Raw genomic sequence first — 13,063 nt, forward strand, 5'->3', positions numbered from 1 at the left:
AAAAAAAACAAATATATCATAAATCGGGATTCGAACCCGCGTCTGTTTGCCATACCGTAGCTTTCAATTTTTTTTATTATATTAAAATTTGCAACATTCAGTTTATAATTTCATCACAATAAAGGCTTTGAATAATTTAATGTTTGTTTCATTTGATATTGTTCCAATATTTTGCAGTATTTCTAAGAACCATATAGACGTACCGTTTTATGTTTAAATATAAGATACTTAATAATTGATAGATATGTATTGTGTTAAACTAACACACTGATTTTGAAAATGTTTCACCAATAGTTAGAAGTAATATTTATATGAGGAGAGTTAAACGGAAACGTTAAATATTTTTACACTACATTCGAATTAAGTTTGCTTCAGTCTGTGCTCGAGGTAAGACATGATAAAGCTAGTAAACATATAAAAGCTAATCATGATGACCTATGTACAAGAAATAACACCTAGTCTCTAAACTTATCAGCTCTCGAACATACCTGCACAGCAGCTTTGGACATAAATAATACACTCTCTGCCTATCATTTATTGGTCCTATTACTGTATTATGCTAAAATTGTATTTTAATTAGAAAAATAAGCATCTTAGACATAGTTTTCTCTCATTAAACCTAATGACAGGAATTGAATCGATTTGCTATGACTTCAAAATAATGATGACTGATAAGTAAAGTATAGATAGGCACAGATAACATAATACTATAGATACTAGTAGTATAGGTATTTTGTAACATGTTTTAACAATTAATCCTAGCTAGATCGATTTATAGCTCCCGAAACACCTAATATCGCAAATTTCATGTAAATCATTGCAAACGTTTCTGAACTGATCGTTAAAAGGTTGAAAAACCGTGACGTTTGTTTATTAAAAAGATAATTTATAAGTGCTTCATGAACATTGGGAGTTAATCATCTGTTAATTATAGCTAAGTGTTTAAAGTACAGAGTTTTAAATCTTTTCGTACAATCTAGCGACATTATAATATCGCATGATAATCTCAAAGTAAAGCGTTAATTCTTCATACTTATTTGTGGATTAGTCATTGTAAACACAGATTTTATTTGACAAAAAAGAAACATGATTTAAGTGCCTGTTGAATTAACGTAATATGATCGCATATTAATTGTTTTTATGTTTTTATCATTTTGGTTAAGGCAAATTAATTTCTGACATGATAATTTATGTAAGCAGGGTTTGTTTCTCAATTGTGTTATAGAGTATAAGGGGATATATTTTCAAAGTGAGCGTTTAAAGGGAAACGAAATGTTCGAATAAGATCGAAGTTAAATAAAAGCCAAATTGCTAAAGGGAGATTACGCTTATCTTCCGTTATTTCTCGTAGGGTCTCGTGTTAAAAGATTTTTACCTGATAAGTTGAATATAAAATGTAATCTTATAACCGAGAAATGTGATTAAATAAGTGTAATGAAATAACAATTTTCAAGAAAAACCAAACCGCCGTCGAATTGTTAAATGTAGACTAAATTTTAATGAGATTACACGGGCATCTAAATAATTATTCAAATAAATATTTATTAAAATTCAACCAATCCGAAATTCTTTGGTAAGAAACCAAAAAAGTAGTCGAATTCAGAACCTTTTTGTTGTCGGTTGAATAATAACATTAGCAATGTTTTCAATAAAAATAGTACACTACACTTTAAAAATCGCAATGTAACAAATAAGCACAAACAAAAACACATGGCTATCTAAGAATAGATAAAACTTGTATGTAATTACTACGCGTGTTTTATTGCCTAGAAAACTGGCAAATGTCACAATACAAGGGCGTAGCTATTTACGGCGGTATGACGTGTCTAATGAACTATTCTTATGGAGATAAAGATGGGCAAGTGCGAATGTGTGTTGACTTTAAGGGTTCTTTTGTTATGGGTATGCGAGCGGATTTTGGGAGGATTTCTTTATGGTAATATAGTTTTGATATAGGATATTAGGTCCTAATAACAATGAAACTACTGAACGATTATATTTTATGTGTTATTTATTTCAATATTTGACTCGCACATTGAAGTATTTGAATCAAGAAGTTTTGAAGACAAAATACTTAATAAATATCTTAACATATGTATATTATAAAAGTTAAATTAAATTTTAGATGAAATATTTAAAACAAAATTAATAAATCGTTCGGTTTGCTAAAGTTCTGATTCAAAATATTTTCGTGAAATTCTGCTCCCTTATTTTTTTATTCAGCCATTGTATGTTCAATGGTTTCCCTTTCATTATCCGTTTACTCAAATAAATATAACGATATTTTAAATGAATCATATTTTCCGTTACGAATTTCCCATACTGAACTCTAAAATAGTGAACCTTGTCTCACATAATGTTCAAAGCAGCGAAAGAACTTATACGGCGTATCATAAATATGTGGTGAAACAAGAACTCTTCCTTTTGTGGAATAAATGAGATCATAGCAATACTCTCCATATGCACAGAGATAAAGGTACTTGTACAAACGTATTAGGGAATTTGCTTGATAGCTTATTGCAGTGGTGTAGATATATTACGACATTAAAAAGGATAACATGACTAGAAACTGGAAAGTAAAATACATTCTGGAGCAAGTAATTCGTCATATAATAATTGTGAAGTTAAAAAATTAATATGACTTGACCTTAAAATGGGCCTTTTTATTTATATCTAGTTTCATATCAACATTATAGACGATTTTGACGAAATTTCCCAAATTAAATACAACTTGCATGCTATAGCGCTTGCCGAAGAATTTATGTATATAATACATTTTACCCATCTTTCAATAAACATCAGAAACCAACTGTGGACGTCAAAAAGCACTGAAACGACGATGACTATACATACTCGTACATTTATAATATTAGTAAGTATAATGCTTTTGAAACGTCACTAAGAGCATTTTGCATCCCTATAACAGTTGAGGCTCTGTTTAAAATTTCGATAGATTTTCATCCAGTTTAAATGGATAGACAGAATCGGTACAATACGACAATATATAATTTCATGAGTTAACATTATAATATGTACTATTTATTCAATATATAAAACAATTGAGACAATTTACTTTATTCCATCATCAAAGCGTTTTTTAAACGCCATATCTTTTATATTTTTAGATCAAAATGCAATAATGAACAATGACTGTTGTATGACAATGATTCCAAACGCGGCACCAATAGTTCCCAAATTGTCTTATAATGAAAATGATATGATATGAAGATCGATAAGTATACAGGTTCCGTTACCTCAAGACTGCGCATGGGCTTACATTTCAATTAACAATTTGCGACTCGAGACGATCACTTACAATATACCGGTCACTCACCTGTACTTACAGTATGTTATATGAAGTTATATTGTATTGTGTAATATTGAAATACTATCCTACTAATATTATAAATGCGAAAGTTTGTAAGGATGTGTGTGTGTTTGTTGCTCTTTCACGCAAAAACTACTGATCCGATTGCAATGAAATTTGGTACGTAGATAGCTCAACAACTGGAATAACATAGAGGAAACTTTTTAACCCGATATTCCTATGGGATACGGCCTTACGCGGGTGAAACCGCGGGGCGCAGCTAGTAATGTTATATTATTAATATTATGCTGTCTGACAAACACAGTTTTACGTCAAACTTCAAGTGACTTGAATAAGCGTTTTAATAATTTGGATTATTTGTTTTCGTGTTGAAAGTTATAACAAAAATATGATTGTACGTTTTTAAATTGATGTGGGATACGTATTTACACAGTTGAATTGAATATTGAGATATACGTTTCTCCATATTATAATATTTAAGAATAATTAGCTTATATGTTACGAAAAAATAAATTACAATTCACTAAATTTAATAGTATACAATTAAATTATTTAAACTGAATATTGTATTAGAATATTTAAATACATTGAATTAAAAAGTAAATGACTCTACATGGAAAAGCATAATGCTTTTTTAATAACTTAATATCAATAATCTTCATAATGTTAGATGAAAGATATAAGCTTTTATTTATTATAAAAAGTGTAGATGCTAATAGTATTAAACATTATACATTCTACATAAAGCTACAGTCACCATACATAATATTAATATCTAATTGAAGATAAAAAGCAAAAATTTCATATATAAATTTTTGTTTTCTTATCTTAGTTGTCTAGAAGAAATCGCTCATAAAACGATTAGGTTACCCATTGTAATATGTTTATTTGATTTTCACTACTTTTATAAAAATATATATTATTTTACACAATATATTAAACGCAGTTTTATAAGTATTTTATTATATATGTATATTATATCAATTCAATAATTTAATAACTGGTTATCATTCATTCATTTCATAATACATATTATTATAAGGAATATAAAAGAAATATACTTAGATACGCAAGTTTAATTTTGCTGAGTCGTTATTAAAACATGTCTGATTATTTTCTTTAGGTTATGCTGATATGTGAAAACGTTTCACTGTTGACGTATATATAATAATAACTGTTAAGTTTTATACGAATAGATGTAAATGTAACAAAAATACACTTGAAAAATAAGGTGAAATAATGTATATTGATATTCAACATGTAAAATTGGATATGGAAAACCTTTATTGCGAAAATGTATATTGAAACAAAATATTATTTACAATTGTGAAAATAAGAGTTTCATTATTAATCTGTCTTTAACTGTATTGTTATTAATGTAAACAATCTTCGAATATTTCATAACTAGAAAAAATATTAATAAGTATATATGTAATTAATTATATACATAATACCAAAGCATATGTTTTGGCTATAAAAATTTTGCGCAAGCATACTAAAAACACCATAAAATAAATTTGTAGCGACACAATACAAGTGTGTTACGCAGGCGCGGGGTTATAAAACAAAAGCGCGCCTTTTGTTTACAAGTGACGCATGAGCCGTCCAATGCAATCTAAACCGCGGAGTCGTTTACCTTCCGTGCGGCGAGACAGTCGACATGTGCGTAAATGCGTAAGCGCAACTCCGCATGCGTCGGGCAGAAGGACGGAGCCCGCGGCGGCGCGCGGACCATGGCGCGCTGTCTGTGGGCATTCTTTATCACCCTCCTGCCTTCCGCCAATGCGTGGAAGCCCCCGCAAACCCCCGTCTACTTTCCCATCGATCTGCACACTCGCGCCCCCCGGCACGTGCACTCCATTCACCATCTGCACCTCCTGGGCTGGCACTTGGAGCTGCAAGAGAACAGGGCGATACGCTCACCGTATTACAACGAGTGCAAGTTTTATAAGGGGCGCGTGCTGTACGAAGAAGAATCGGCAGTTACAGTGACGGAATGTGAAGGACAGTTATATGGGTTGCTCCAAGTGGATGGTGAAGATTTCGTGCTCCAGCCGACACGCTCCGACGGGAGCCACGTTTTAAAACGTCGCGATGTAGTGCTCGCGGAGCGTACCGCGGAGTACAATCTCACGGGTGACACTGTGACTGACCTCGACATTGATTATGAAGATGATGAGCCCATGCCATCGATGCACGTGCGGTCGCGGCACGGCAATTCCGATGTCGAGGATTTTCGTAATATCGTCCCCGTTACGAGACCGGCGTCAGGTGTGTTCATTGTGGATTGTGTTGTTCCTCGTATGGTGTTCAAAAATGCATTGTTTCCTTTGTTCCAGGAGCGAAAGGTCTTTGGCTCGAATTGGCCATAGTAGCCGATCATACGATGCTCAAATTCCACGGCCGGGAACGGGTGAAACATTATATCCTCGCAATAATGAACATCGTAAGTACATGATACACGAAACAGCGGGTTGCAATTAATGTCAAGTGCATAGTTACTCATACAATTATATAACGCTTTAAGGTCAGTGCCATCTTCAACGATCGCTCTCTGGAATCGAACATGACTCTGGTTATCAACAAATTGTTCTTGTTTGAAGAAAAGGATTCTGTTATAAAATATGGAAATGTTAAGAAGTCGCTGGAGGCTGTGAATAAATGGAATTACAGACATCTCATCAAGTTGCCGGCAGGTATGAACTAATTACATCAAAAACGTGTACCGAAAGTAAATTTTATCAATCGAACGCAAAAGATCTTTTTGATAACGATAATACATTTTTTTTCTGTATATTTTAGTGAAATTTTCGATATTTGACAGTCGCAATATTAAACAATAACCGTTAAATTTAATATCGCTATAAATGTAGTTTTTGAAGTTTGCAGTCGGTTAGACGCAATAAGCTGCTACATAAAATTTGATTTAATGCTATAATCATAAAAATAGGAAAATGTGATATATGTTTCCTCTAACACATCTTTTTTGGCGCCTAGACAAGTATAAAATAATACAATTTAAAAAGTAAAAGATTAAAAATTAATCCTCCTATGATCTTCTATAAATTATATTAAGCATATTTTTATTGAAAGTAAAAAGTGACTGTAGGCTTTATAAATACTACCAAAAGACTTAATGTTGTAAAGTAGAAATTAGTATACAACGTGAAATGCTTGATAAGTGAATTTTTGGTATACTCGAAAACAATTCTATTCTCATTTTAATTAGTAAATAAACAGTAGCCAAAGAGATAGTATCTGTTTATTATCATATAATTTATTACTCATTTAATATTTAATCTGGCGCGTGTATTTATACAACTTCAAAGAAATTAACTAAAGAGAAGTGTAATATTTGAATATTATTACGTTGGCAAATTATTTGTTGACTGAATTATCAATTAGCTTGAAGCGCGAAATTCTAGTGAAGTTCTGAGAATGCTCGATGCCACATTTTTTATTGCAATGTTAATTATTTTTGTAATTTTACGTTATTGTTACTAATCACATTTCCTTTTTTAACCGACGTGCCCAAAAAGAGGTTCTCAATTCGACTGTTTCTTTTTCCGTGAGTTATCAATCGATTGACGTGTGTTTTTGACGTGTTGTAATCCCACCTCATTTTAGAACCTAGGGTGGTATCTCCTCCACTCGGACGTCGGCAATCTTTTCTTATAGTAATTGGTTATTTTCAGAATAACTATCGATATTCCTACTAATATTATAAATGCTAAAGTTTGTAAGCATGTGTGGGTTTGTTGCTCTTTCACGCAAAAACTGCTGAACCGATTGCAATGAAATTTGGTACGTAGATAGCTATACAACTGGAATAACATATAAGTAAATTTTTATCCCGATATTCCTACGGGATACGGACTTACGCGGGTGAAACTGCGGGCCGCAGCTAGTACATTAATATCGCTAACATATTGGAAAATTAACTGAATACATCGTGTTCCCTTTAGTAGGTTGATAGGCAGATGCAATTCATATCCAATTCAATGACCTATTTCTCTATAGTACGACAAGCCAGACTGTTTGTTTTTTTATAGATTTAATAATTCCAATATTAATTTCTGTTATCACATACTGACATATACAGTACCTACAACAATGATGTTTCTTTTTAGATAAATGTACGATCTTAATCCATTTGTAGAGGCGTAAGGTCTGCAATTGACCTTACGCCTCTCCAAATGTTCATGAGCGGTGGTAGCGCTTACCATCAGGCGACCCACCAGCTCCATTGTCAACTGTAACATAACATAAAAATACGATATTTGGATGCAGCTATTATAATTTTAATTTATTTTGATTTCGTAGTCAATTTAGCGTAAAAATATGCATACAAATAATACATCAAAGCCAAAATAAATTTCGAATAACACAGAAATTTAAAGAGTCGACTTCTCTTTCGTATTTAGTAAAACATTCTACAAATTTAATAATAATATCATGTTAAATTTCATGAAATATCTATATTAAAAGATTAATCTTTACAATATGCATAATATAAATAAATATGTATAAATGTCATTGGTCTGCAGTCTGCAAATATTAATCTTTAATTAATACATGTATTACTAAATACTATGAATTAATAAATTTGATAATTTCTAGAAATGTATCCACTTGCGTTCTCAAAAATTAAGCTACTATTTTATACTAATACTCATGACCGACTCCTTGGTACAGTGGTTAACGCGTGAGCTTAGAACCGAGGGGTCCTGGATTCGTTTCGTTCCGGCGGCGACGCAAAAAAAAAATGTTTCGGTCTGGCAGGACACAGAAGGCTGATCACCTACTTGTCCATAAAGAAAATCGATCAGTGAAACAGATGTACATCATCTGCCCCATACCCCACTAGGGGAGACGGGACTTCACTTACTTATTTTATTTTATACTTATAATCGTTGAGATATTTTACAATCTGTACGCGTCAAATAAACAGACTAAATCGATGATAAAATATTGACCCCTGCAACAGCCCTCGCCCTAGTAATTGCACATTGTGTTGACGAGATAAGAGTATCACTGGTTTGTGTAAACACAAGTGCGTAGAGATTCATAAATAAGTAAACATTTTTTCTGTCCTGACTCTGTCCAGACTGAACTATGCCAAAAACTATATTTTTATTTAATTAAAAAAAATTCTAGATAACAGAATCGGTTACGCGGTTGCTTATAATTTCCCTGGTAGTCTTTTTTAACTCTTTTTCAACCGATTACAAAAAAGGGGATCATGACAATTCCACTGTATTTTTTTTTGTATTTGTTTATCTTCATAACTTTTTACTGGGTGCACCGATTTTTATGATTATTTTTTTAATTGAAAACTAGTGCCCGCCATGCGGTCCTATTTAAATTGTGTTTAGTTCGGAGTTCTGACAAAGCTAGTTTAATTTTTTGTTAAAAATAATTATTGGCGCTTTTTTCATATTATAAGTAAATCAGAAAGCTGCGTAACTGGTAATTGTTGTCCTATTATAAAACATATAAGATTAGGATCACAAAATTAACTTCTCTTCTAGACAGCACAGGGTGGGATGCAACAGTGTGGCTGACTCGAGCGCAGCTGGGAGGCCCCTCGGGCTTCGCCCCAGTGGGGGGCGTGTGCACCCAGATGCGTTCAGCGGCGATAGACCGAGACGAGGGACTAACTAGCGCGTTTGTCATCGCACATGAATTGGCGCATCTGTGAGTAATATTTTAATCTTTGACGTGCACCAGTGTTTTATTGAAATCGCCTACGAACTCATTGTTCTAACTTCAACCTTAATTACAACCAGTTTACTCACAAGTAACCTGAAAATAGTGTACGTGTTAACTCATACTTTTTTAACCAAATTTTAGCTCCATCTGTTCAGCTGTTGCACTTTCACTAAGATGCGTAAATCATAGTAATAAGATGGATAACATAAAGCTTTATATACGTTTAAATGATTAATGTTTTAATATTTTAAGTTGTAGATGCAAAACTTCGATATTATTGATCATCTATCATTTGTCACCATTTATTGACAATCTGCTGACCACTACCACAGATAACATAATACTAAACTGGCCGTAGTGGCAAAGGTTTTTTACAATAATAAAGTTTGTACTTTAAAAGTAACATAGAACTTAGAAGGGATAAATTATAAGTGTCTTTATACAATTATTCTCGCATAAAACATTCATCTAAATTTTTTTACAAGGTCAAACTGCCATATTAGAGTCCTGGTAGATTTAGTCTGCTTTTAATTAGTTAATAGTTTAACAAATTAAAAAGGTGAGAAATTTTTAAAGAATAGAAAAAATTTGATCACGTGACAGGATTCGAACCTGCTTTTCTTGCCTAACCGTAGCAAAATTCTATATTCTATACTCATATTCTTTCAAAATTTCTCATTTATAAAGCATTTCAATCCTATAAAACTAAAAATTAAAATTAAAAAGGTTTTATTATTAAAAAGCTTTATTAAACTATATTTAATATAAAGTTTGTGGCTTACAACCTAACAATCCGCTTAACAAACATTACTGTGAACTACAAACAAAGAAATATGTATTAAAAACAATATTTTATAAAAGCAATTCTAGTCCAGGTCCCACTAGTTGAAAAAAGTGTATTACATACTCCTATATGCAAAATCTTAGTTTATACATTAATAAGATTATATAATTACTGCATTCCTTTATCCAAGATTCAGCTGCCGCCATGACATCCTGTTTATTTCCATACATTTGCGTATTAACGTCCAGACCGCTGTATAATTTATTCATTCGTGTTTAATTAAACCTAATTTAATATACAAAACATGAAAGCCATTTCACACTTACGTTGATAAAAATAAGAAATGTGTCGCGGTCATGAAATTTAAACTAGCGGTCGTTCCCGTCTTTGCCCGTGGTATATAAGAGCACCTATAGACTATAGTGACATGAGATTAGCACGTTCAAACAAATAAACTCTTCAATTTTACCATTATTCAAAAAGATTTAGTATTATTACTAAAGATGCGTAAGTAAAAAGACATCATACAATCCGAAATGATATTTTTAAATTGATTTCCGCTTTCCATATTACGGCGAAAATCGAAACTAAGGTAATAATATTAAATATTCATTTAATATATATAAATTGCATAATTATTAACATATTTATTTTTCGATATCTTATTTCAGTATGCAATAATATATCGACATACTTATATTTATACATTTTTACATATATCTTTTTACTTTGACTCATTATAAATGACTAAATATAATTGATCAATAGATGGCAGACAGATATTCACTTATTTGTAGTTGTTCCATAAATTATAGTACTTACTCGTTTTATTTGTGCAGTATAAACCAAGCAAAACGATCTCAAACAACGAAATAATGAATAGTACATAATTCATGTTAGCATAAACATTAGATGAGTAACGATTCTAAGAACTACGGGATGTGTGTCGATACATTGTGCCCAAATATAAAACATATTTCGTTCTGAGTATAACAGTATCCTTGAAAATGTTTCAAAAATAAATGTCGATTTGTAACTTCCATAAATCACCAGCAGATTAAAGAGTTGTGGCGTTAATTCTTTATGGTTTATTGCGTTTATACCTACTTTTGTGTAGCCATGTTTTATTTTTAAACGTTTACCACCATATTGTTTATTATCTTTATTGAGTTGACGATAACTAACGTAATTATAAAGAACGAAATATAAATCTCAAAAACATTGACTTTACATTAACATTTCATTTGATTGATTAGATTTATTGAATGAATGAATGTATTTTAATGAAAGTAAATTATTTTTTCCACATGGAACATCCAGGAACATCCACCTATGAAATGTAAACACGTTATGATATTTGGTCTATATTAAAGCTTTGGATGTACGTACTTCAGTTATCGCAACAAACTTAAAATCGGAACAATGCTTAGTAACTAAAAATAAATTGAATAAAAAATGGCCTCGAACAGCAAATTCGTTTAGAAGAAAAATTAAAGATTAAATTTCTATTCAATATTTAAACCAGCCCAATCATCATTGTTAATGAAATCCAGTATAGCATGTTAAAATTGTGCCATAAGCAAAAACCAACGACAATGTAATTACTCTACAAAAGCTCAGAGACGTTTTTTTTAGAATAATTTTAATAGGCATTCTGAATCCAAAATATATTTAATAACCGTCGCTTGATTTAAAGAATGGCAAGATATTAAAAGTGATAAAACTAATTATTATAATGAAATAATGAGCTTGATATAAGGCACTGCGTAAATCGGCATTGCATGGGCACTAGCTTAGTAATACTATCCTTTATCAATATAATTTATAAGCTAACGCAACTCCACGTAATTTCCAATTAGCTACGCATCAGGGCATACTCTCTGTACTATCATTATTCATTACAATGATCTATAAATAAACCGCGGGAACCATGGAGTCGCCATTCTTTACAATCATTGATCAAGCTTGAGCTACAATGAATATGCATACAAAAAAGCCATTTCTTGTTTTAAATTATCCTTCGAACATGCTTCTTAAATAAGATTCTGGTTAGCTCATTTATTTAAATAAATAAAGATAAATATAAGTGGAATAGTATTTTAAAGTGTTTAAGTAATGAATATTGCCGATTTAATTTTCTTCAGATATTAATTGTTTCAATAATTCAAATAAAATTTATTAAAAGAGACATCGTGAGGAAATCGGCATGTCCAAGAATCAAAGGCACGACGACATATGACATCTGCCAAACGGCATTCAGCCCGCGTAGTGGATTATGGCCTCAACCCGCATACAAGACTCATCTTCCAGCAGTATGAAAAAGTATTGGCTGATGATGATGTATTAATTGATTATATCATTATAATCAATTAATATGACGAAAAAGTTATATACAAAATTTAATTACGAGTATAGATTTATACGTCATTACATTTATAATTGAATAAAAATTCGCACAGTTCATCGACAGATATTGAAGTTTAAATCGATAATTAACGGTAGTTTTACAATACTGCTCTAATTGGAGTTCAATACGACGATGTAATTAATAATTTCGAACGGTTCCTTTTTGTTAATAACTAACGGGGCCAAGATGAAAACTGTATTAATTGCGTTCAATAATTCACGCCGATTTAATGATATTGTCTATTTCATTGCCCATAGATTATTCAATATTTTTTTTATTGGTCAAAATAAAGTTCTGGCACATGGCGGATGCAGTATTTAAATAATCTATGGTGTTTTTATAATCCGAAAGGGTAATTTTTTTTTGTCTTTGTAATTTCCGCGTTTATTTTTTGAGAAAGATAGTCTAGGAAATTAAATGGTAACAATTACATAATCAATACCTAATACGTCCTAAATAAAATCGTACATATCATGTTTGGAAATTAGAAGTTCAAAATATAAATAACTATTTTAATTAATATATCGCAACTCGCATAAATCATTGAAAATAAGCTCAGGATCGCATAAAGACAATCTAGTGCAATAGGAACGTTTATGACCATAATAAAAGAACAACTAAAACGAAATGTTATCGTCCGAATAATTTCACAGCTGATAGCGAGTATTTTGTGTGTCCGCCATTCATTTGGCCTAAGACCGCGACCTGTTAGACAGCGACAGCGATTAGTAAAAACATGATATATCTTATATCTTTAATCTTATATCTTTAAACGAGCAATTCTTGTATATATATATAATTGGAATCTCGGAATCGGCTCCAACGATTTTCA

General features: G+C 31.6%; 1 protein-coding gene across 1 annotated transcript in view; it reads left to right on the plus strand.

Annotated features, from left to right (window-relative positions):
• The first annotated feature begins 4,945 nt into the window (after window positions 1-4,945).
• LOC119840394 (A disintegrin and metalloproteinase with thrombospondin motifs 3-like) overlaps window positions 4,946-13,063 on the plus strand; it is a 49,274-nt gene continuing 41,156 nt past the window's right edge. Inside the window, exons 1-4 of the mRNA XM_038366992.1 lie at window positions 4,946-5,599; window positions 5,668-5,774; window positions 5,856-6,024; window positions 8,860-9,025. Coding sequence (XP_038222920.1) covers window positions 4,999-5,599; window positions 5,668-5,774; window positions 5,856-6,024; window positions 8,860-9,025 — 1,043 coding nt within the window. The 5' untranslated portion in view covers window positions 4,946-4,998. The remainder of the gene's footprint in view (window positions 5,600-5,667; window positions 5,775-5,855; window positions 6,025-8,859; window positions 9,026-13,063) is intronic.

The sequence above is a fragment of the Zerene cesonia genome, chromosome 6, assembly GCF_012273895.1.
Source record: "Zerene cesonia ecotype Mississippi chromosome 6, Zerene_cesonia_1.1, whole genome shotgun sequence".
NCBI classification, from domain to species: Eukaryota; Metazoa; Arthropoda; class Insecta; order Lepidoptera; family Pieridae; genus Zerene; species Zerene cesonia.